Source organism: Mustela nigripes, chromosome 8 (assembly GCF_022355385.1).
Source record: "Mustela nigripes isolate SB6536 chromosome 8, MUSNIG.SB6536, whole genome shotgun sequence".
In the NCBI taxonomy this organism is placed as follows: Eukaryota; Metazoa; Chordata; class Mammalia; order Carnivora; family Mustelidae; genus Mustela; species Mustela nigripes.
The window spans coordinates 70,422,692-70,450,006 of NC_081564.1; the positions used below are offsets into that span (position 1 = coordinate 70,422,692).

The following is a 27,315-nucleotide window of genomic DNA, read 5'->3' on the forward strand; positions in this document are numbered from 1 at the left end:
TCTGTGAATCACCAGGTTTACACACTTCACAGCACTCACCAAAGCACATACCCTCCCCAATGTCCATAAATCCACCCCCTTCTCCCAAACCCCCTCCCCCCAGCAACCCTCAGTTTGTTTTGTGAGATTAAGAGTCACTTATGGTTTGTCTCCCTCCCAATCCCATCTTGTTTCATTTATTCTATGATTTTTGAAGTTGGTGTCCCTGAACTCTAAATTAAGAAAATAAATCTCCCAGATATTCATAGGCTCTGATCCCACAGTGCTCTTAGAAAGCCACATCAAAGGTGTCACCTCTAACTACCAAGCTTTGGTTTTCTCACTCAAGAATTCAGGAGTTTGTAAATAAAATTGAACTTCATTGTGTTTTATTTTCCTGTATTCTGTTGGACATGCCAATCTCCTCCCTCGACAGGCATCTTAACTTTCTGTTGGTATTTTTCACATCAAGAACTCAATAGATGGAGGCCATTTTCCCCAACATTCATAGAAAAAACAAAGGTTTGAGGTGGATGGAACTGTTTTGTCCCACAACAGAAGTGGTGGATGCATGACTCCACTTGTATACCTCTGAGTGAATTCGCTGCATATAAATTTTTAAAATAAAATTTTAAAGTTAATACTGAAAAGATGGTAGGAATAAAGCATAAATAAATAAATAGTATAAATATATATAAATAATAACATATATTTTATTATATATTTATTTTATATTATAGATAAAATATTTTATATTTTATGTTTACATATAAAATATTTTATATATCTTTATATATATAATGTTTTATATGTGAAATATATGTAGATTTTAAATTTTATATTTATATATAAAATATTCTATATTCTATATATTATATGTAAATATATATAATAAATAAAACAAAATAAAAAGATATAGTTCAGTGGTAACTAAAAGTGATTGTTCACCATAATAACTAAACAAATATCCAAAGTTTACAGACATTAGTGGCTTAAAGAAGCTGATGTATTTTCATGAGAATAGACCCTACCAACAGAAATGATTGTATTCGTATGTATCCGAATACTTTGGAACGATAGAATATGGTTCTATCAATTGCCTTATGTAATTCTCTGTAAAGAAATATAGGCTATTAGGGACTGGAACAAAACTAGCAAAATGACCCATAAAATGCAGCACACTAAATCGAAAACAGATATGTGAGTATTTGTCAAAAATACCAGCTGCCTGATGCCGTGCGGCAGAGCTATCCACAGCAGAAGGTATGTGGCAGCAATCACTTTCATTAGCAGGAGCCAGTAGACACAAATCTTTCTGGTCGCTAGGAGAAAACAACTTTAATAACTGTATTTTCATCTTGTTTCATTTCTCTGTTATTTCCTTTTTTCTTAAAATTCTTATTTTGAGAGAGCTATATAAAATTTTGGCAATGTTATAGTTAATGACAGTCGTGTGTAATAACAGTTATATTATACCTTATAGGAAGTGTAGACATTGTTCACATATTTTGGAGCACTTTGTGCCAAGAACTGTTTCAGGTACAGGAGTTACAGAGAATTTATGGAAGGAGATGAGGCAAAGAATAATGAGATAATCACATTAAATAGGAAGCAAAATTAATGGCAATAAATCCTAAGGGGGGTGGAAAAGACGGGTGATTATTAGATTAAAGATTAAGGAAAGATTGCAATTTTAATTATGGTAGCCAGGAAGGCTGAAGTTGGAAATTAAATGGCAGAAACCAGAAGAAGATAAAGGAGGAAGGCATATCTGAGTGAAAGCTTCCCAGGAAGAGGGTAGAGCAAATACACATGCCCTGAGGCCAAAGCATACGGGCCTGTTTGAGGAACAGCAAAGTGTCCAGTTCATAGTAGATGGCTGGGGTAAGATGAGCAAAGGGGAAAGTGGTTGGAGATGAAGATAGAGAGCTAAGGGGGCATGGGGTAGGTCATACATGAACTTTTAGGTCATGGTAAAGATCTTGACCTTACAGTGTGCTATGGAAAGGCCTAAAGGGGTTTGGAGTGGTGTTATTTATTTGACATTATCTTATTTGTATTTTATTTGCATTCATACTCACATTATATATATATTCATACACATTTATTCTCAATACCATCTGTGATGTTGATGGCTTTCACATCCGTATAACTGACCATGGCCTTTCACTAAAACCCCAGACTTATATACCCACGTACGTCCCTGAGATCTCCACAGATGTGATGAACAGGCATCACAAATTTAACATGACCCAAGAACTTTCTTGTTTTTCTTCATCTCAGTAGGTCATCCCCAGTTGCCCAAGCCAAAGATCTGTGAGTCCTCATTGAGTTTCTTCTTTTCCACACCATTCACATCCAGTTTATACCTCTGTTGATTTCACCTCCGAAATGTCCCAAATATGCACACTACATTTCCACAATGGTCACCCAAACAAGTATAAAAACATATTTAGGGTTTCTAATTTTTCAAAATTGTTTTAAAACGCACATAACATAAAAGTAACCATCTTAACTAGTTGTTTTTTTTTTTTAAAGATCTTCATTTATTCATTTGACAGAGATCACAAGTAGGCATAGCGGCGTAGAGGCAGGCAGAGAGAGAGAGGAGGAAGCAGGCTCCCCGCCAAGCAGAGAGCCCGTCGTGGGACTCGATCCCAGGACCCTGAGATCATGACCTGAGCCGAAGGCAGTGGCTTAACCCACTGAGCCACCCAGGCGCCCCTTAACTAGTTTTAAGTATACAGTTCAGTGTCTTTAAGTACATCCACCCTGTTGTGTGATCATCATCAAAACCACTCTCTCCAACTTTTTTTTGTCTTGCAAAACTTAAACTCTGTTCCCATCAAACAATAACTCCCTACTCCACCTTCCTCTCAACCTCTAGCAACCACCATTCTACTTTCTGGTGCTATGAATTTTACTACTCTGGGTATCTCAAGTGGAATCACACAGTTTTAGTCCTTTTGTGTCCAGCTTATTTCACTTACCATAATGTCCTAAAGGCTCATGCATGTTATAGCATGTATCAGAATTTCCTTCTTTTAAAAGCTTAAATATATCCCATTGTATGTATATATCCCAATTTGTTTATCCATTCATCTGCTGATGGATACCTAAGTCTCACCTACTTTTTGGTTATTGTGAAAAACTGTGCTATGAATATAGGTGTACAGATATTTGTTTGAGTTCCTGCTTTCAATTCTTTGGGGAATATACCCAGAGTGGAATTCTTGGATCTTATGGTAATTCTTTTTTTTTTTTAAAACTTTCATTCTGTTTTTCATAGCATTTGTGCCATTTTACATTCCCACTGGGTAACTTTCTTTATATCTTCTTCATTTTCCTTCTTAGTCCAGGCACAATGACCTTCTTTGATTTCTCCAAATACCAAGGTCATTCTTGCTGTAGGTCCTTAGTAGTAGTTAATTCCCTCTTCTTGTAAAACTTTCTAGCCTGCTGTTTACTCGACTGGCTCTTTCTGATCATTCACCTTGGACTCTACTGGGAATACTTTCCTTGAGTCAGTTACTATTCCATCATTATAATATTTACAAGATCTCCCAATTTCTTTGTGTGTTTATTCTTATTTTGTTCATCTTACCTCCAAAAAAACCTATATACCCAGTACCTAGGACTATGACTGGCACATAGGAGATGTATAATAATTGTTGAAACATCATGGGGATTAATATGATAAATTCCTTATGTGCTATCTGTGAACACTACTCATTAGTGAAAATTACAATCGTCACTCAAAAATAATAACTATTCTGTAGGAACAAATTAAACCAAGATAGAATCCATAATTCTATAGTGTAGTCAAGAATGGCAATTGACCTAGTTACTGTAATAATTCAGATTTCAGTAGAAATTTGGGGCTCATTAATTTGGATATTTCAGGCAAAATGTGTTCTTTGGTTTCAAATTATTTCAATAATTACTTTAATACTTCTCTATGCTTTATATACTCAATTATTGTCCTAGAGGTACTGGTAAAATCTTTCATGTACTTCTGAGTATTGAATTTCAGTTTCAATCTTCAAACATGTCACATACTTTCATGGCAAATTTTCTAAATTGATGTTTTATAGTTCATTCCAGTATTAACCATTTGCCTAATCCATAAGGTCATCTGTGTTAGAGAAAACTGACTCAGGTCACATAAAAGGTAAATGTCATTTCTGTCTTTACATTAAGAAGTGAGTAGGTGGTTACAAACTGGCTATTCTAGATTATGAACTATCTCCTAACACAGTTATTTTTATGATGACACTATATATTATGAATGACTTAGGTGTACTACTACCTTGATAGACACACTCTCTTATGGCCCTATAATCCTAAAGGGTGGTAAAAGCCCATTAAATATTTAGATGGGAAGGCAGCATATATTCTTATGTATAGACACCCTTATTTTTATCATGTTAAAATTGTTTTGAGGTTTGGATTTATGATTGAAACTACATTTATGCAGGAAAAAAAAGATGATTATTGTGAGACCAAGAGACCCCCCTCTTCTTCAAGAGCATTTGTGCATTCATTACCCTGGTCCCTTTATAAAACTCCAGTGGATGTAATTCTGTGGGTACTGACCTAACTAACTTGTAGGGGAGCTACTCTATGGCTTACAGAAACATGGAGAAGAGATTGTTTTGAAAACATTTTATATATTTTTCCTTTTATTTAAAAGATATTAAAAATTGTCATTAAAATCATAGGTTTTTATAATGTTTTTAAAAAGTCATAGCATTTAGTTCATTTTCTAAATACAAGATTAGGCAGATTTTCTTATTGTTTTCAGTAATTGCAAAAGCTTCAAAAGTGTTCAGCAGAATTCACTGTAGAGCCCATTACATTTCAAGGACACTGGAGAGCCTCTGTGGCAATTGAGTTGAAAATTATTAATCCATTCCTTTTATCTCTTTTATTACTTCTCCTTAGGATTTATAGTGGGTTTATATCCTTCACAAACATTGTTTTTTCTATTGTTAAGATTTATATCCCCATTTTGAGGTAATTTTTTAATGACACCTTTACATATTACGTCACAGGCTTCTTTAGGGCAGAAAGAATCTTGTCCCTTTTCATTCACAAATGGGCATCTTCAGGGGAAAAAAAAAAAAGAACTACTTTAGAAAATGCTGTTGGGGGGTGCCTGGGTGGCTCAGTGGCTTAAAGCCTCTGCCTTCAGCTCAGGTCATGATCCCAGAGTCCTAGGATTGAGCCCCACATCAGGCTCTCTGCTCAGCGGGGAGCCTGCTTCCTCCTCTCTCTGCCTGCTTCTCTGGCTACTTGTGATCTCTGTCAAATAAATAAATAAAATCTTAAAAAAAAAAATGTTGTTGGTGTAGCATCTTTAGAAGGTAGCATCTTTTGAAAAGCTGCTAGTATGGGACCTACTTTAAAAACTCTGACAAAAAACAGGCTTCCATATATCACTTAAGCTAGAAACATGTGTGTTGAAGGTGGCTAAAGTTGGTAGTAGACATTATATCACCCTTTGCTATTATATCAAGGAAGAAATGTATTTTAATATTACCTTTAATCATCAAACTCTTTTGCTTCATCTGACATATGTTACCTTTTGAGATTTTCAGTTAAGAAAGAAATAATGAACACAAGCAGTTCGAATAAAGTTCACATCACTGATATTTTTGAGTACCCATTAATTGCCAGGTAATGGGCTGAGCAACTCATGGATGACTGAAGTTTAGATGGGCACATTCTTGCTTAAATTTCTTCCTAAAATACTTCTATGATTTTCAAAGAATAGGGTATGTCTGCCTGTATTAATCCTATCAAAATGTGTATCATAGTATATTATAACTTCCTCTTTACTTGTCTTTCCCATTAAACTATAAACTCCAAAGGTGCATGTGTTCTGTCTGCCATATTGACTCTGTCCTATACCCTGATCATCATAGGTACTTTGCCCCAGTCTTCAACATAGTAGGTGCTCTATAAATATTTATTAAGTGAATGATGATAATTGTTCAGAAATTGCATCATTTCTTTTGGGATGGGATCAGAGAGCAGAAGGATGATATAAAGGCCAGAATTCCAGTTTATTAATTTTCAACACACCATCTCCTTCAAAGAAAACTTAGCATGTACATTTACTTCCTAACAGCTAACATCAGCTGGTGCTACTCATAAGGAGAGCACTTTTACTCACTGTCTCATTAAATCTTCTCGGCTTCCTGTGAGACCACTGCTATCTTTAGCCTCATTCTACACAGGAGGAAATGGAGGTAGGACGAATAAGGTCTTAAGGTTTCTCTGAGATGATGAGTGTACTGTACAAATTGGAACTCTTACTTCCAGAGCCCAGGCTTTGAAGCAATCAATATTTGGAATGCCAATTTAATTAGAAGGTAATCTCGGAGATCACAAATAACTTCATGAGGGTGCACAGCTAGTAAATGGCAGAGCCTGGTTTGAAACCAAATTTGCACACTCCAAAGTCTGTGTGGCTGCAATCCTAGACACTGTCTCCTTTTCTTGAACAATGAGTGTGCTTTTCAGAGATAAACTAAATTATGGGTCAAGTGCCATCCTAATTATGCTGAACAAATCATGGCCCTAAACTGTTTCTCCTGACAATTTCTTCAGAAAAGACTGCTCTATTTTTGTTTTTTAGTTAAATCGAAGTAAATGATCCTTGGGCAAGAAAATTTTGACATTTCATTTCCCTCTCTATTATTCTTACATTCTCTTTGATTTCATTCAGTATTGATGAAACCTAAGAAGAGTTATATGGGGGTAGGGGGAACAGCCCAAAAGAAAGGAAAAAAAAAAAACAACATTAGGATAAAGGTGCATGATGCTGCATGTCTACGGACAGCACTCAGGGCCTTCCGTGCTTAAGAAACTGTGAAAGTCGAGGGGCGCCTGGATGGCTCAGAGGATTAAGCCTCTGTCTTTGGCTCGGTTCATGATCTCAGGGTCCTGGGATCCAGCCCCGCGATAGGCTCTCTGCTCAGTAGGGAGCCTGCTTCCCCTTCTCTCTGCATACTTGTGATCTCTCTCTCTCTGTCAAATGAATGAATAAATCTTAAAAAAAAATAAAAACTGTGAAAGTCGAATGAAACATGGAAAATATATCACATGTCGACACAAAGAGGAACTTGGGCAGTAAGTGATGAACCATTTGAGGTCTGTGGAATACAATATTAAGTCTTGCTCAAATGGGAAGTCTTACCATGCTATACGTTCTAGGATGAGACAGACTAATGATGCTTCCTTTGAACTTTAGAGTCTCAAGTCCCTGACCAGCCAAGCTCTCTTCATGTGAGGCCCCAGACCAACTGCATCATCATGAGTTGGACTCCTCCCTTGAACCCAAACATCGTGGTGCGAGGTTACATCATTGGCTATGGTGTTGGGAGCCCTTATGCTGAGACAGTGCGTGTGGATAGTAAACAACGATACTATTCCATCGAGAGATTAGGTGAGTTGCTGTGGGTTTTATTCTATTAAGGGAAATAAATGATTTGTTTGAAATTATTTTCTTTCTTAGAATCTTGTTCTTTGGAATTTTAATTTGTGACACATAGTATTTCATAAGACAAGTCTCTCTCTTTTTTTGTCTTCTATCAATCTACACACACACACACACACACACACACACACACATACACACGCACGTTTTTCCTCTCTGGATTTTGAATTGGGGAAACTTATCTAGAGACATTCACAATGACAGTGGGTACTCCACTGTGTACTTTTGCCTCTGAGCCATAGAATAAATAAAGGGTATTATATTATTTTGTTCCTCATTGGTCAATGGAATCATCTAATCTTAATAATTCTTATAAAAAGCAAGTCAACACATTTTTTTTTCATTTTTTCTCACTAGGAAGATACTCTGTCAATTTTTCTTTAACACTAAATTATCTAGTCACCTTGCCTTCTTTTCTCTTATATTTATAGGTTAAGTTTCTTGGCTATGCCATTATGATTATAAAACAAAAGGTGAAACCAGGAATTTTCAATCAAGCCTCTAAACTTAGTTTTCAGACTGCTCTCTGCACACATTCCAAGGCCTCTTATCATACTAAATGTCATTTTAATAAATACAATACTTGAATTATGACGTTTCTGAATTCATTGAAAACTTGTTTATTCAAAGAGGGCTAACGTGTAGTAAAAGGGTTCATATCCATTTTATATCTGATTTTCCATAATATCCTAAGAGATTATATCATTAAGAGAGAAATCAAAGAAACATATGTCATACATAGGGTGTCAAGAAGTTAAATTCTCATAAAGCACAAAGCAGGTTGATCCTCCCTGTTGATTTAACATGGTATTATTTGGAATGAAGTACGCTGACCTCGCTGGGAATACAACCTGATTGGTGGGAGTTGGGGGGAGGGGCGCTACTTATTTGTAATGTCTCTCAAAAACAGAACATTTTGATGAGAAACTTGATTTGAATTTGAATACCTTTTCGTGCAGTAGCAAGAAAAGATTTTTCCCAGTGCAGGACGAAAATTGCACTGACCCATTCTCTCTGTAATTGCCTCAAACTCTAATAAAAGAAGTGCCTACTGAAAATCTCCACAATTCTAGTTAGCTTGGCATTTAGAAATAATATTCTCTCAGTCAGTCCCTGAGTTTGAATGTTAAGGCAATCATATAACGTGTTTTATGGCCATCAAACCGATGTCAGGGGACTGTTATGTAGCCATTATTCAGCGGGCATCATCTCTGACAGTTGATCTCATCGTCACCCAGCAGAGGGAGGTCCGCGTGGCCAGGCTTCCCTGCAAGGAGAGTGTGGTACAAACGCATAATGAAGTCATGAAAGAAAACTGCAATGCTTCACCAGGGCCTTTCAGTAAAGATGTTCTTTACTACAAGCGGTTCTTTCCAGAAATCTCCAACGCTTGTAAAGTTGAGGCTTTTGGAAGATTAACACTGGCAAATCTCTCCAAAATCTTAACAAGAAAACAAGAGATTTTCCTTTGTAAGATATATTTTAAAGAGCTAGGAAGACTGTTACAAGCAAAATGGATATGAACCTATCTCTGTGATAGATCATGTATGTATTACACTTTAAAACTTATCTGGAAAGAGAGTTACACACATACATTTGCATACACACATGCATACACCCATATGTATATATACACATGAATTTAAGTTCTACCAGCTCATACTCTTCTAAAATAGTCCCATGCCTTAACATAAAATATTGAAATATAATAGTGTTTTATTATTATTGTTCAAGTATCTGCAGAGTTACACAAAGAAACTGTTATTTTTTCAAAAGTGTTTTGCCATTTACCCAAGGTGTATCTTAAACATATCTTAATATATATTAAATAGGAACAGTTTTATATATGCATGTAGAAATATATAAAATGTCTAGACAATTTTGTATTTCTATAAGGCTTTAAAAATTATATTTTAAATAGCTTTCAAAAAGATACTGTGAAACTGGTATGCTTACTTTAATGTTTAATAGAATAAGTGAAACAATTGGTACTTTCTTTGCAAAGTTTGGATGTGGGCTTGAGTGAATCCTTTATCTTTTTAAAAGTTAGAACTTAAGATATGTCTAACAAACTTCAGCTAAGTCAGGGAATATATATTTTCAGGACTCTGTAACAGTTATACAATTAAAAATGAATTAAGGAAAGCTATAATCTGTTAAAGCGTAACATCAGCTATAACTTCAACTGTCATGGTTGTATTTTAGACTATAAAAAAGCTATCTGTTTTTTTTTAAAGCTATCTGTTTTATAATTGACCAATAAACTTCCTATTCTCTTTGATAACAGACCAGAACTTTCAAGTAGCACTTTGTTTATCACGCATAATAATTGAATATTTAGATACCAAGCACTGTGACCTTCTTCAGGACTACAAAACAAAGCTTACCAGACCTAGAGATTCATTAACCAATGAATTATACTATTTTTTGTACCATATAGTATTAATATAGCAATGTTTGCAATTAATTTTTTGACATCTTACGCCTCTTGGGTTAAAAGCCATAGGTGCCAGCTTTGATGTATACCCATAGCATAGATCAACAAGATCTGAATTCTGAAGATGTTGGCAAAATTAATCTGAAACCAAGTTCTTCTTTTAAAAACTCACAATATATCTACCAATCTATTTATCTATTTATTTATTTACCTATTTCTACATCTTTATGGAGGTATTTGTATGTGTATAAACTGTACATTTTAAAGTGTACAATTTGTTGAGTTTTTAAGAACTTTATCATGGATAATTGACACATGATAAGCTCCTTTTTTCACATTTCTTCTTTAATATCTCTCTTTAATGTTTTATAATATTCAATATAGGAAGTCTTGAATGTTTTTGTTAGATTTAGTTAACAAGTACATATGTGTGTGTGTGTTTATTAAATTTAGTCCCTTTTTATAATGTGTGTGTGTGTATGAACTACTTTAAATGGGGTTATTTAAAGTGTATTCTACACTAGCAGTAGAATACAATTATTTTTAAACATTAATCTTGTATGCTAGACCTGTTAAATATACCTATTTGTGATACTAGTAGAATGCTCTAAGAATTTCCATGGAAACAACCATATGTAAACAGGAACAGTTTTACAGTTAATTTCTGATCTCCTGCTTTTTATTTCTTTCTCTTGCCCTCTCTTGGTTAAGAACTCGAGTGAAATATTGAAAAGAAGTGGGAAGCAGGCATTTTTGCCTTGTTCCTGATCTTAGGAGAGGCATGAAATAGGATATTAGGTACAGGTTCTTCATGTGTCTCTTATCAGATTGAGGAAGTTTTCTACTTTTTCTAGATTTCCTGGGAATTTTTATCATGAGTATCTATTGAATTTTTGTGAAATAATTTTCTCCTTTCCTCCTTACTAGTATTTTTAATATAGTGAATCATATTGATTGATTTTTGAAGGGTAGCTAATTTTGAATTTCTCATATAGATCCTACATGGTCACAATGTACTACCTTTTTCTTATATTGTTGGATTTGATTTGTTAATATTTATTAATGATTTTTTTTATATCTGTATTCATGAGGTGTATTTGTCTACAGCTTTCTTTCATGGTATGACTTTATCCAATTTTTTAATTAAATTAATTCTGGTCTCATAAAATCAGTTGGGCAGTTTGTTCTTCTGTCACTGAAAAAGTGTGTCCAAAATTTATATTATTTATTCCTAGAATAGTTGATGGAATTCATTAACAAAACCATCTGGATCTGCAATTTCCTTTTTAGGAAGGCTTTTGATAATCAATTTAACTTCTTTAACATATATAAATCTTTTTTATATTTTTTATTTTTTCTTATATTGATTTTAGTAAGTTACAATTTTCATGACATTTATATACTTCATTTTGTCGCATTTATTGCCATAGAATTGTTCATTCACAATGGTCTCTTTTTATCTGTGGTGATAACTGCTATTTCATTTCTGATATTGATCATCTACATCCTCTCTTTTTTGTGATCAGCCTGGGTAGGGGTTTACTAATTTTGTTGATCTTTGAAGTTTTAACAGTACTGATTATCTCTACTATCTGTCTCGATTTTATTTCTTTCAAATCTGCTTTTACCTTGACTCTTTTCTTTCTTATGCTTATGTTAGTCACACTTGCTCCCTGTTTTTAATTTCTTAAGGTAGAACTTCATGTTGTAGGTTTTTAAAGCTATTTTCTAAGCACCCCTTCCCTTGTCTCCCACAGATTTTGATATGTTGTCTATTCATTATCATTTAATTCACAATATTTTCTAATTTTCCTTAATTTCTTTTTTCCCCATGAGTTATTAGGTGTGTTGCTTACTTTTCACATTTTGTTTTTCATCTTGTTATTGTTGATTTTAAATTTTATTTTATCATAAATGGAAAATATTCTGACTTCAACATCTTTAAATTTATGGTGACCTATGCTCATTTTGTTGGATGACTACATGAACTTAAAAATCATGTGTAGTCTGCAGTTAGATACAGAGTTCTGTAAATATCCATTAGACCAAGGTCTTTGATGTCTCCCTTTAATTCTGTCAGTTTGTTTGCTTCTATTTATTTTGGGAGTCTGTTATAAAGCTGACACACATTTATAATTATTATGTATTCTTAATAAATCACCTCATGTAGCATTACAGAGGCCTCTCTCTATTTCTGGTAATACTAGTGGTCTTCAAGATGATTATATCTGTTATTAATATAACTTAAAAATATATACTTCTAGCCTTCTTACACTTATTGTTTACATAATCTGCCTTTCTCCACCTGTTAGTTTCAGCCTATATCTTCATTTAAAAAGATTTATTTATTTATTTATTTGAGAGAGAGAGGTTGAGGGGAGAGGGAGAGAGAGAATCTCAAGCAGACTCCCTGGTGAGTACAAAAACGAACTTGGGGCTCTACTAGGAGCTGGATCTCAGGACCCTGAGATCACAACCTGAGCCGAAACCAAGAGCTGAACACTTAACTGACAGTGCTACCCAGGTGCCCCAGCCTATGTCTTTATATTTAAAGTTTTTCTGTGTCCTGTAGGCAGTTTATAGTTGAGTCTTGTCATTTTATACCCCCTGAAAAATTCTCCCTTTTAGTTGAGGTTTTAGGCCCTTAGAATTTAATGTACAATGTAATGTTAATGTACATACATAAATGGTTGGAGTTAGGTCTATCATTTTACTTTTGTTTTCTGTTTCTCCAATCTCTTTTTCATTTACTCTTATGAACTCCTGAGCTCAGAGAACAAAAGGGATTATGTTTAAATGCCCAGACGCAGTCATTGTTTTTCCAACTGAGATATTCCCACAAGGATTTTTGTTCTTTTCATCTAATCAGCCCATCTGAAACTATCTCATATCTTAAGGAGAACTGGTTAAAATCTTCCACCACCACCCATGTGGAAAGAAGGAAAGAAACAAAGAAAGAAAAGTGGGAGGGGGGGAATGTGAGCAAGGGAAGGAGGAAGGAGGGAAGAAAATGGGTGTTTCATTTGTGACTAAACTTGTTCAGCATCCGGTGGTATCAAATGTAGGTTTAAGTTCCGTCTTTAACAAGGAATTATGTCATCTCACGGTAGGCTTTACATCCCACACTGTTTGACTCTCAAAGTCTCACTTTTCTCATTTGTGAAGCAGGATAGTATGCAACCTTACAAACTTTCTATGATATTCCACTTAGATAATAAAAGTAATGCCATTTACAGTTCTTCAGAAAGAAACATTATAGAAATGTGAATAGGGCATTGTTCTATAACTATTTGGTATTTCAGTGGTTTAGCAAATATAAAAAAGTCCAGTTCCATAAAGCTTTCAGTTATGTATTTTTATAAACTTTGAAGTTTATGTTGTTCTGATTTATCCCCTATACCTAAAAGTAGACTATATAAAATACAACTTAGAAAATAGGGATTCCAGGGTTTTCAATTTCAATAATTCACCAACTGCATAACATTATATAAAACATTTGTTTAATGAAATTAATATGAATCACAAATCTAAAAAACACAGTGACATTCAATTCAGTGTGAAAGACAAAAATGTAAACTCCTGTTTTCAGCTGTAATAGAATGCTGATTTAAAAATCTTGAGTGGGAGAGTTAGATTCATTCAACATGAGCACTAGTTGCTCAGAGAGGAGTGAAAGGGAAGAGAAAAGTTCATTCCATGAAATCATTACTTCGAATATATCAGGAAGAATAGATTTTATCTTTTATGATTTTTTTCCCTGAGGTTAGTGTCGTCTAAACCTATAGGCATTTTCTAGTAATCTTTAAGGGCAGACTTAGGGTGATTCATTAATAATACATATCATTCTATTTGTAACTCTTTTCTCACTTCTACTCCCTGAGGTCCAAAGCAGATGTGCTGCTGAAGCGAGCACCCCTGAGGTCCAAAGCAGATGCATTGTCTTATACCTGGTAAATTTTCTAAGGCTATTTAGAAGAATCTATCATGAAAGATGAATACTATTATTGAAATAGAGCAGAAAGGATCTCATTGGAATAAATATATGTATTCTTGTGGAATTAATCTATATATATGGATATATATTTACATGGATATAATTATATGGATATGTATTTTCCTTTTTATATAACTCTTCCACATTTTACCTTGTGTTTTACAACCTGAGTTATTATTTGTAAAATCAAATTGGTAATATAAAGGACATGTAGGTCATTTATTCTACCAACATTAAATTCAACATTTGATTAAAATTTTTTCTCCCATCAGTGGCACCTGGGTGGTGCAGATGGTTGGGCATCTGACTATTGGTTTGGGCTCAGGTGGTGATCTCAGGGTCTTGAGATGAAGCCCGGCGTTGGGGCTCTGCCGTCAGTGTGGAGTCTGTCTGGAACTCTGTCCGCCTTTCCCTCTACCTCTCTTCTCCCTGTTTTCTCTCTCTCTCCCAAGTAAATAAATAAATCTTTTTAAAAATTTTTACCCCAGGGGCACCTGGGTGGCTCAGTGGGTTAAGCCTCTGCCTTCAGCTAAGGTCACGATCTCAGAGTCCTGGGGTTGAGCCCCATATCAGGCTCTCTGCTCAGCAGGGAGCCTGCTTCCTCCTCTCTCTCTCTGCCTGCCTCTCCGCCTACCTGTGATCTCTCTCTGTCAAATAAACAAATAAAATTAAAAAAAAATTTTCCCCAATTTCTATATCTTTCTAGAAAATACTTTACTTATATCAGAACAATCTAGATTTCTTCTTAATTTTCCATGTCATTTAGTCATAACGAATGTCTGCTTAATCCATTTCTTCCAAGTCCTTTACAAATACAAATTTATTTCTTCACCCCTCCATGATCTTAGTGTCAGATATCATCCCAATTTTAAAATGAGGGAAGATGGCAAGAAAACTGAAGAAAAGTCAAAGTTAATTTTTAAAGATTTTTTAAAATTTATTTATTTGAGAGGCAGAGATCACAAATAGGCAGAGAGGTCGTGAGAGAGAGGAGGTGGAAGCAGGCTCCCTGCTAGCAGAGAGCCCAATGCAGGGCTCAATCCTAGGACCCTGGAATCACGACCTGAGCTGAAAACAGAGGCTTTAACCCACTGAGCCACCCAGGTGCCCCCAAAGTTAACTTTTAAATGAAAAAAGTTAAATGTTATATTAATAGACTCAGATACATATTGTCATAAAGCAAAGACCTGGCTCTTTCATATGGAGAGAGGCAGGTAGGACCCAATCCCCAGCCTGATTAGGGCTTGCACTAGAACACATGACTACAGGGAAGTTTTATTTCCTATAGGGAAAAACAAGGTGTCTGATAAAATTAAATCCCTTTAATTCAACAGCAGAATAATACAATCTAGGGAGACAGTCCTAAAACTTCTGATCAAAAAGCAAGTCATACTCCAGGTATGAATCTGAGAACTTACCCATAGATGTCTGTGAATTGTTATTCTGTGAGTTAGGGTCAGAGCTGATATAAAGAGAAAAGAGAGAAAGCCAGATGTCTGGACATTTTGCTTTATTAAGCAGTTATACTTGTAGATTAATATTTATCCTCTTCTATCAGTTTATGTCCTCATGTGATTTGAAGCTCTGTTACTAGTTGCAAAATTTTTGATGATTATTTTGTTCTCTTGATGAATTAATAAATTCATCATTTATGAACTATTTTCTTTATCAGCAGTAATATTCTTTGGTCTGAAAACTATTTTGTGTCTGATATTCATATAACTCTTCCAGCCTAATATTTTTTTGTGTGTTAGCATGATATATATTTTTCCATTATTTTTCTCTCAAACTTTTTGTGCCTTTATATTTAAAATTTTTTATTGTAGGCTGCATATAGTTGGATCTTACGTTTTTATCTAATATGACAATCTCTGACTTTTAATTGAGGTATTTAGGTCATTTATATTTAATGAGAGTATTGATATGTTTGGATTTATACCATTATCCTGCTGCTTGTATTTCATTTGTTGCTTGATTGACCCATCTGATCTTTGCATTTTTCTTTCTCCCTTTTTTTGAGATTGAGTATTTTTAATAATTTATCTTACATCCTTTGTGGTTCATTAGCTATAACTCTTTTGTCTCCTTAATGGTTGCTTTAGAATTTAAGGTGTGTATCTTTAATTTATTGCTATTGACCTTACAAAAATATTATATTATTTCACAAAACATTTTTTCTTTATACAATAAAATATATTTAAAGCTTAAAAATAAGAACAAAATGATGTATTTTATATCATAACTACTCAGTTACTGTTTTAGTGTTATTTATTACTTTGTGTTAACCCATATGTTCAACTGATATTATTTTTCCTTGTTCCTGAATGACTTCTTTAATATTTCTTATAATGGAATTATGCTGGTGCTATTTTTTTTTAAATCTTTGTGCATCTGGAAAGATTTCATTTTCTCTTTGTTTTTTAAATATGTTTGCACTGGAGAAGGGATTCTAAGTAAATAATTTTTTTCCCTATGTTTAATGATATTCATTCACCATCTCCTATACTGCCTCATTTTTAACAAGACTACTGCAATCATTCTTATCTTTATACCTCTGTACACAATGTGACTTTTTTCTCTGAAAGTTTTTTTTTCTTTGTCACAATTTTACACAATTTTATTATTATGTCTTTACATAGTTTTCTTTGTTTTTTTTCTTAGGGCTTACTGAGATTCTGGGATCTGTGGAATGATTGGTTTCATTAAATTTGGAAAAATTTTGGCTATTATTTTTTCAATAATTTTTCTTTTGCCTACCTTCATGCGTCTCAGTCAGAGACTCTAGTTACACATATGTAATGGTGCTTTAGGTTGTACCACAACTCACTGATTTTTTGTTTATTTTTTTCTAGTCTTTCTTTGTCTGTTTCATCTTGGATAGTTCCTATCCTTAAAGCCACTAATTTGTTTTCCCCTGATATGGCCTGATCTGATCCTAATCTTATGCAGTGTATTTTTTCATGTTACCCATGGTAGTGTTCATCTCTAGATGTTGGATGGGGTCTTTTCTGTATATTCAACATTAACCTTCTCAGTCTTTCCTTTTTGTTCTTGAACATATGGAATATAGTTTGAATAACTCTTTTAATATCCTCATCTAAAGCCATTTCTGGGTCTACTTCTATTGACTATTTTCTTTCCTCATTACAGATTTTATTTACCTGCTTTTTGCATGTTTGGTTATTTTTATGTGTTTCTTACAAATTGTATTTTTCTTGTGGGATACTGGAGATTTTTGTGTTTTAAAAAATATTCTTGAATTTTGTTCTAGGATGCAGTTACTTGGAAAAACTTAAACCCTTTTGAAGCTGGCTTTTAACTTATTACATGATACCAAAGACCTTATACCATCTAACAGCATCAGTCAATTTGCTTTGATTCTGAGATAATACTTCTGAATACTGTGTGTTTGTCCATCTGACTTGTGGAGCCCCACTGTTTCCTGGCTTTGAGTGAACACCAGAGATTTTTTCTTTGCTTCTGTTGGGTAGTTTTTACTCTACCCCTGGGAAATTTTCTCATAAGCATGCACTGATAAGTACTGCAATGAAGACTCAAGAGAGACACTCACTAGACCTCCAAAATGCCTCTTCCATGTATTTCTCTTTTCTCTTCCTTACAAATTCCAATTGCTTAGGTTATCTTGGGCTTCTAATTCCATATCCTTAATTCAAGGAGACAACTGGCCTCCTTCTAGCTTTCCCCTTTCTCTTTCTCACCTTAGAAACTTTCTTAAGGCAATAAGCTGGGGAAATCAATGGACTCATTTTGTCTTTCTTTTCTCAGAGATCGCTGACCTGATCTGCTTGATGTCAAATATCTGAAAATTGTTATTTTTTATATACTTTGTTTCATTGTTTCTTTTGTTTTTGTGTTGTTTTGTGTTGATCTAAGTGGGAAGGTAAATTTAGTTTATATTAACTTCTTTTGATCAGAAGTGAAAGTCCTCTAATAAATAATTAAACAGTCATTTTATAATTTCAGTATGCAAAATTTTTGGTTTTTCAAAAATGCCAAATTGCATCATATCTGTTTCCTGATTTCTGTCACAAATCTAATCAAGAATGAATCCTAACTGTCATACTGTATTTTTAGAGAATAAATTTAACTTGAGTGCTCTTAGAAATGGGACTCCAGGCCTGTGGAGAAATGAACCTTTATAACTCCCAGAGTGCATTCTGAGTTCAGCAAATACAATGTAAATTATAATGTTAACCTCAGCATCATTCCCCCCATCAAAAAAAAAATTCTTTCATGCATGGAATATAGAAGTTTTGAGTTTATGACATGCAAACATTTTAAATCAGAAAAATCAATGCACTATAGCAGCTTCAAGAATAGTTGACATACATGAATAAAAAATGAGTAAGCACCCTGTAGAGAACATTTTATTATTTTGAAATGAAGTACATTATAGGTGTTAGTTAACAAAATTCAGTTTTTTATTTTTTGAAGCAAAGTGTGAGAATTGTGGAAAATGATTTTTGACCCAAAGCCCAAAAAGCCTTTAAAGCCTTTGAAATAAGTCATTTAATGATAAAGAAAATAAAAAGGGAAATAGATTTACCCCCTTTTTTATTTCCAATTAGTTTATTTAGAGCATTTATGTACAGTGAAGCAATAGTGAACATAACTCCAGCTGTATTTCAGACGGGAAGATCAGAATAGATCATTGAAATTCATACATCGTATGCCATATAAACTACTTCCGAAGGACGTTAATTTAGCTGGTAGTTATTCTTATTATGTGCTTTTGTTATTTACACAGAAAATGTCTCCTTATTTTCAAATTAATATTAGTAATTCTATAATACAATGTTATTCTGACAGTTTTAATGAATGAGATCTAAGATGAAATTTCTATAGAAACATGTGAATGCCTATTGTTTATCTCAGGTTTAGTTGTATATGCCTCTTATTTTGCTGTGTATTACTTCTCCCTGTCCATACTATTCACCTGATACCTATATTTTAAATTTGTGAATGGAACATGACTCTAATGAATCTAAAGGACAATATATCTTCCTATTTTCTTGGCACTTCATAATCTCTCTGAAATTCATCGTGGTAGGTTTCAGTGCTTTTATTTTATGTAGATGAATTCAGTATAACAATGCATATTATATAAATTATAATTTCATTTTCTTTTTTCATTTTAAATGTTGATCATTTAGTTCACATTAATCAAAACACTAAATGGATGAATTTTCCATAGTGCAGGCAGTTATTTAAATAGAAAAAAAAACTCTCTTGTGGTAGATAGTATGTTAAAAGACCAAATAATTTATCATTTGTTACCAAAGTTATTGCATATGATTATTAATTGAGTGACTGTTAAGCATTAAGACACCATGTTGAGGATAGTGAAGATTACTAAGAAGTACAAGGCATATTCTCTGAAATATTCTAGGTTTCCGAAGTCTTGTATGATAAGCAGAACAGAATTTCTTAAAAAGAATTAGTGAGGTCAAAGGTTTCTATGATAGCCATAATTTTATTGGTAGGTTGGAAGCTTACTGAGATAAGGTGATGTTAGAAGAGTTCTGGTAGAAATACTGGCTTGAGAATTTTGATTTAAAGGATGGATAGGACTCATTCTCATGGGGGAAGATACAATGCAGTATGTACAAGGCTACAAAGCCAAAAGAAAAACAAAAAACAAAAAAATGAGGTATAGATCTAGTGAATTAATTTTAGCTAGCTGGGTAGGTGTCCCCTACACATTGGTCATTCTCTTTAAAATTCTCTGTTCAGTGTCTAGAGTTCTCAAGGTGGAACACTTGACATGCTTACGAAGACATTTGGAGTGTAATTTCTGCCACCCTTACTTTGGAGAGTTCTGACTCAATATTACAGTGGAGTGGCACCTGACTTCCTGCCATCCTCACATTATATTCTGGCCTCCTCCCTGTATCCTAGTGTCTAGTGATGATATAAGTCTTGTTACCTTTCTCAGGACTGTGTCTGGATACTTAATTGTTTTGAGGGTGATAGCAGGGGGGAGAGCAGGATATGGGGCAGATAGTTAGGGTTTAAATAATTAAGATTTATATAGTTAAAGAGTTTAAAGAAATCCATATTTTTAAAGTGGCAAATCCTTTCATTAGATAATGCATCTAAAGATGCTTATGTTTTTCAGGTATTCTATATGTGTGGGTGTGGGTGCATGTGTTTTATTGATCAGTATTCCATTGGACAAACATGGAGGATAAGACATATAGTCATAGTCATGTGACTGGTACCAATAAATTAACAAATTAAGGGTAGTAATAGAAAAAATATATATTATTTCTAGCAATATCTATCCTGAAACATATTAATCAGTTAATCAAGTAATCAGATAAATATCCAATATATAAATTACTTTCATATTTTATTTAATTAACACTGTTTTTTGGAGGCACCATTGGTTATACACAGCCCAAATTTTAGAAAAACATTTTAATCATTCTTGGAAATATATGTTTTTTTAAATTCTACTCATTTAGTAAGAATGGCTTATTCCCAGAGCTAAGCATTTTACTATTTCCTTAGAGTAAGAAGAAAAAATGGCTATACAGTTCAGAAATAACAAATCGTTAAAAGAAAACATAGCAAGTTGCATTGTATTTCCACAGTGCTATTGTATGTTCGTTTTTGTAAATAGTATGTAAAGCAGAACTACAAGGCTTTCACCCCCATAAACATCTCGTGTAAACCACTTCTTTCACTAGGAGGGATTAAATATGTGTGCTGGTGGCCTAGAGTATTCCTGAGAAATCATGATGTTATGAGCCAAGGGATCATTTTTTTCTAGAACCATTTAAGTGAATGTCAACATAGCTTTCTTAAAAATTAGCAGAAGTTATTTTAGAATTTTAGAAGTTATTGCTTTCTTACCTGTACTTCTATATAAGGTATAATGGTTTGAATAGGAGCCCCACCAAAAATATGTCCACCTGCTAACCCCTAGAACCTGTAAAAAATAAAAAAAGGGCATTTTCAACCTTCTTTGGAAAAGGAGTTTTTGCAGATGTAATTAAGTTAAGGAGTTCTGGATAAGATTCTCCTGGATTATTAGGAGGGCCCTAAGTTCAAGGACATGTCCTTATAAGAAACACAGAGAGGAGAGGCTCTAAGAGAAGAGAAGGTTATGTAAAGGCGGAAGCAGAGACCAGGACAGCGGGGCCAGGAAGAATGTTGGAAGCCATGAGAAACTGGAAAAGGCAAGGAAGGATTTTCCTTTGTGCTGCCAGTGTACGTGGCCCTACATGCAGGCTCCTTCTCCAGTCGTGTTCTGGACATCTAGCCCTCAGAATTGTGAGAGAATAGATTTCTAAACTTAAGTCACCAAGTTTGTATAAATTGTTACAGCGGCCCTAAGAGAACAATAAAAAAAGGTTATTCTCTATTTTCATTGTTTTTTCTTAACCTCCTCCTTTTTTTAAAAAAAAATTTCTGAATCATGCCCTATATATTTCCTAAAGCAGCATAGTCAGTATTAAAACAAATAGTAATAATAATGAAAAGTTAAGAAAGAACTCAACACACAAGGCAATGTTACTGAGTGGCAGGAAATGATGTGTGAAGATTCTCCGTGGGGGCATGAGATGCATCAAATGGATGTTTCTCTCTTTGTAGTCAAGGGAATATTACCTCAGTTATCCAAAGGAATTGTGTTCTTCTGGCTGGTCAGCCACACCTCTTATGCTAGTGTCTGGAAGCACACTGGCAACTGAATACAGACCTTGCATTTGTTCCTGTCTACCTTCTCTGTGATATGGCAAGGCCTTTGTTTCTTGGGAGGAGACAAAGGAGACCCTTGGGAGGAATGCAGTGCCTACTGTACAGAGGGCTTTGTTTGGGTTTTGGTTTTCTTTGTTTTATTTTTTTCCTAGCTAAGAGCAGAGCATATTCACAGCAAAGAAATCAAATTATCCTAAATAACTAAAGTCAGAGCCAGGAATTATATCCACCAGATTAAAAGTAAATGATCTATCTTTGTGGTAATCTAATTCACCATTTTTACACGTCAGTCCGTCATTTCTGAACAGAAATTGGAGAACACTATAAAATTACTGGACAAACCACATTTATTTATGGAGAGGTTGTAGGAATGGGGCAGAAAGGTGATAATTTTCTTCTTATGCTTGACCTCAATTCTATCGATGGCCTTTACTATGATGTTATCTCACAGTTTGAGTAATAATTCCATTCTTAGTTGTTACTTTCTGTTTTTCTCACATCTCTTATATTAGTGCCACGCCATCTTTTATTCTTTGAACTTGCTATGAAATTTTAGAGACTATTATTGGGACCACAACTGTGGGATATGTGTTTGATGACACTCAAAAACCAAAAGCATGGACGCATGTATTGCCAACTGGAATATATTTAAAAAAATTTTTAATAACAAGTAATATGAAATTCCTTCCCTTGACAATGCTGGGGTGAAAAAAGTCCATTTTCCTTCTTGGTGCTTTCCTTGTCTGAATGGCTGTGGGAGGTGTTTTTAGGTTCCAAAATATGGATGCATACAACACAGTGATTTGTCTGTTCTTGGTCAGATTACTTAGACTTTGTGTCCTGGTTTCCCCAATCTGTCAAATGAGCATAACAAGCACTCCAGGCCTTTACAAGAACAAGTGTGGGAGGAGAAAACTGGTCCGCGTGTGTGGTAGAGGACCAGGTTATTTTTGAAACAAGTCTCATGTGCCTTCAGGAACCTAATTTGGTTTAAGATTTTCTTCTTCTCTCTTCTGAATAGCTTATGCCTGTAAACATTTGAAAATGGTTTTTATGCGAAGATGATACTCTTATTTTCTATAAACTCTCTATATTAATAGACCTTGAGGAGAAAACAAAGGGGGTAAATGATGCTAATAATATTCACTAAAACAAACATATTGTTTATGCTGCTATATATTAAACCCTTAGGAAACTCCTTTAATATGTGCCTTAGAAATAATAGAAGGCTTGTACAGCCCATAATAATGAAAAAAGAAAGGCATTTATTGAACACTTTCTATTATATTTTATTGCCCTGGAGAAGGGTGCTCTGACTGATGCCACCTTACAGATGGGTTAACTCCAATTAGATAAAGTTAAACTGAGTCAAAGAAGGCTTAAATGACTTGCACCACATCTCTTAGTACATAAGTGCCAGAACTAGGACTCAAACTGCTTGACTCAAAGCATTTCTTAACCACTCAACCATATTACATCAGGTGAAGTATCTTCCACAAGCTATCTTGTGAAAGTCAAGTACAGCTTTGAAAAATACTTAGCAAATGGAGCCGATCCAACTGAAGTTCTAGGGTAATATGGAGAGAATATATATAATTTGTATTCTATTTAAAATATGTATTGAATTGAATAATAATGGCATGTACAGTAAGCTGTAAGTAAAACAATTTGTTTTCTCTAAAAATAAGTTGCCTCATATGGAAGTATGGGCCTCCAGTGCCTTGCTTGGTTCCCAAAGAGTCAATGAACAGACAAGAATTGGTTATTATCAGTAAGATACATTTAGAGGTACAAAAATCATAATAAATAAATTGTTCAAGATCATTAACATTATAATAACAGCAAAATAAAATTACTTGGATAGGTCTATTCAGCTAATTAGATGGAGTTATTGGAGCATTAGTGTGTTTAGAGTTTAATGCTGCAAATCAGCAATTCTAGCAACATATATCAAGTGCCAAAGAGAGAAGCAATATTGCCTAATATGACTGAATAGGAGGAACAGTAAGCTTAGAATCAAAGACTTAATTTAGAATCTGGCCTTTTTTTTATAATCTGGAGGAACATTGACAAATTATATTATAATAGAGTTTTTCTAAGCCTCAATTTCCACATGCCAAATAAAAACAAATGCAGGTTTCTTGAGCTTATTTGAAGATTAAAGAAGTAAAGTATATAAAACCACTTTACATATATCTTTATATAAAGTCCCTCTTTTTTCTTTTTCTTGCTTCATATTTAAAGAAAAATCAGCCCCATTTTCTCATGAGAACGTGGATTCATGTTTGACTGGGAAGTGTAATCTTTATTTTGCCAAAACTTGGACACAGCACATGTTCATGGATTTTCTGACTGAGGAAAAAGTGGAGAATGGTCAGAAGGAGAACTCTGTATTAGTCAGGGTTTTCTAGAGAAATGGAATCAATAGGAGACTTATGTTATGTATAAGGCATGCACATACACATATCTAAATGCATTCATGCATGCACACAAGCTAGAGACCCAGGAAGGTTGGCAGGCTAGTGATAGAATTCAGCCCAAGTTCAAAGGCCTGAGAGTTAGGCAGCCAGTGCTGTAAATCCTAGTCTGATGGTAGGAAAAGAGGAGCTAAAATGTCAAATCTCAATTAGCGAAGCAGGAACAAGAAGGAGGATGAATTCCTCTTTCCTCTACATTTGTTCTGTCCAGGCGTGCAATGGATTGGATGATGCCCACGGACATTGCAGAGAATAATATGTTCTGCTCAGTCCAACATTTCAAGTGAAAACACACACACTCACACACAGACACATCCGGAAATGATGTTTAATCTGAGCACCTTGTGGCCAGTCGACTTGACACAGCATATTCACCATCGCAAACACTGACTATATCTGCCATATTACAAAATGCAAAGTAACTTGGAGAATTAAAAAATCCCAACTTTAATGAAATATTTCCACATAAGTAAAAATAATTTGGGGGGGGGAATATTTTTATATTTGTTCAAGTTGTCTTTTACTCTCTCTTTGTCATATACATGCAAATAAGGTCATGACATCTCTATTTTTCTTGGTTTTGCAATTACCAACCTCTTTTCCCACATATACTGTATCATAACTTTCCAATTTGTAAATGTTAAACATAGTCTTCGAACACTTATGCAGCTCTCCTCATATGAGTACACACATGAGTACACACACACAGACACACACACATACATCCTCACCATGGTGTTTCATAAACTGTTGGAAATTTTGTCCTATGTTAAATATTCAGCACACTCCCTCTGAATTCTACTTTCAAGGATAAAGAAAAAGCAGCAAACTTTTCATTTCCTGAGTGAGCATTAATACTTAAAACCATGGATGGGAGCCCAGTTAGTCCATTACCAGATTTAATGGTTTTTGAAGGGATCAGTTCAGAAATCATTATAGTTGATGGGTAAAGGATGAGACCAGGAATACGTGAGTGTTCTACTATTGAGCATTTGTTAAAACAGCCATTAATCAGGTGTTAACCTTACTATTTATAATCATAAGCAAAAATGCAGCACATTAGAAATGAGCCTACTTGTTAGAATTATTCATTTGAAAATCAGTCAACCACAGACCTTCCTGACATCCAAAAGGCTGAGAGAACACTGGGTGATTGCTTAGGAAATTTATGAGACCAACATGAGTATCTTTCACATTCCACAAAAGAAATACAACAAATCCTTTGCTGACAAAGCTGTAGTCATTACAGATTTTATATTTCAGTTTACGGAGGAAGAGCTTCCCTCAAGCAGATGGCTTGTTTTATCACGGAACTTTTTTACAGGAGAATTGCTTAGGAGAGAAACTTCAAATAGATTTGGGTGGAATCCTGACTCTACTGGATATAAGCTGTTTGACCTTGGCAAAGGTATTTAATCTTTTTGAGGATCAATTTTTACCTTTAAATTTCTTCATTTAGCCATTAAATTTCATGCAACAAGTAGTTTATAAGTGCTTACTACATGCCAGAAACTTTGGTAGGTACCAAGTATATGTATAAAACCAGAGAAAAGTGGCTCCTGCCTTCAAGGTGAATAAGGATATTCTTCTCTTATGGGTGATGTGTATATTAAAGGAGAGAGAACTAATAAATAATTACTGCCATTCTGAATCATCTTGGTGATTTTCTCATTCTCTTTTGGAAAAAACTCTCCATGGATTGTCTCTTCTAATTTCATCCAAAGGCAGTAACATTAGTAGTAGTAGCCCCATCTACCTGATTTTAGAAAGATACTTAGTCACCTAGACAAAGGTGAGTTTCACGTGTGACCTTCTCTACAGGTGTGGATGTGGCTGCATGACTAAGTACTGGCCAGTGTAGAAAAGTAGACATGACAGTGCCATGCTCAGGCTTTGTCCCCTCACAGAATGCATGCACACATGTGAGCTTTCAGATCCCTTTCTTTTTTTTTGCTAGCTGGGTGATGACCTGTAAATAGAGATGGAAGTCACAGAGAGTGGCCAACTCACAGCACCAGCCCTGCTCTGCTCACTTCTAGACTGCTATTTCTGCTTTCCTTAAGATGCTGATCTTAATGATAACAGCTTTATCTGTACCCTAACACAATGTATTTGTATATATACAAATGCAACTTACACTGTATTCATCATCTTGAATCCTAGAAAGGACATGAATGATTAATGTTAACATTCATCACTGAAAATTTTAAAAAAATATTTCTTGATTCATCTTTGAAACTACTACTGCACTACTGAATATCTCTCTCTAATTATACTTCCCTACTTTATTATTTTATCTTTGAGCCAAATTATCTTATAATAATTACAGTGCAGGGAAAACTGCTTATACTTACAAAGGAAAAAATCTTAGTCTTTGTTGATAGCCATCCTATTTCAAGTAATACTCAATAAAGTAAAATTCATGAACAACAAAATAATTAGGGAATTCTCTTGAAATCTGAACCGTTTATTACATTTTTATAATATTTTAAAATTTGATCTTTGCCTTTTCCTCAATGCATTAAAACTCGTGAATGTAATGTGTTGAAATAAATATAACATAAAAATGAGAATATTCCTTTCAGCAGTGTACCATGGATAGAAGCACACAGTGAGCACATTATGATGTTTAGCCAACAGAACAAAATTTATAGAAACAAATGAGTGATTCTCTATCTGAACTGATTCCTTAAGATTTTAAACACTTTCTCATTGATGTTGTTGTTGACAGTGTCTTTTAGAAATCTCTGTTGGAAAAGGCTTTCAGAAAGTACAGCCCATCTTTTGAGTTTCCTCATTGACAGAAATTTGTTATTAGTTGATTTGATTTAACATACCAAAGAACAATGATTCAAGGAGAAATCTTATAAAGAAGATGAACAACAAATTATAAACCAATATTTCAGATGAACAAAAAAAATGTCTAAAGGTAGTGAGATTATCCTTGGATTTGCAGCTTTTTAAAAGTTTGTTTCACCTGTAAATGATATATTCAGATGGCTAGTAGCAAACACCAGAGACATCTCTTGCCTTATAAATCGCCCCAGGGTTAGGTCTTCTGGTCTAAAATATAATCCCAGTTCATGCTCTTCAAAGGAAATGGGGCTGGTGAGTGTTAGAAGTAAAAAAAGTGGTCAGTCCTGGGAGCACGATTGTGTTTCTTTTTGTCATCTATGGAGTCCGATGAGTGTCCACCCTC

The 27,315-nt window shown here is 34.4% G+C and overlaps 1 protein-coding gene across 1 annotated transcript in view; it reads left to right on the forward strand.

Moving 5' to 3' along the window:
* Nucleotides 1–27,315, forward strand: part of DCC (DCC netrin 1 receptor) — a 771,150-nt gene that overhangs the window by 605,884 nt on the left and 137,951 nt on the right. The window contains exon 15 of the mRNA XM_059408072.1: nt 7,238–7,432. Within this exon, the coding sequence (XP_059264055.1) occupies nt 7,238–7,432 (195 nt within the window). The remainder of the gene's footprint in view (nt 1–7,237; nt 7,433–27,315) is intronic.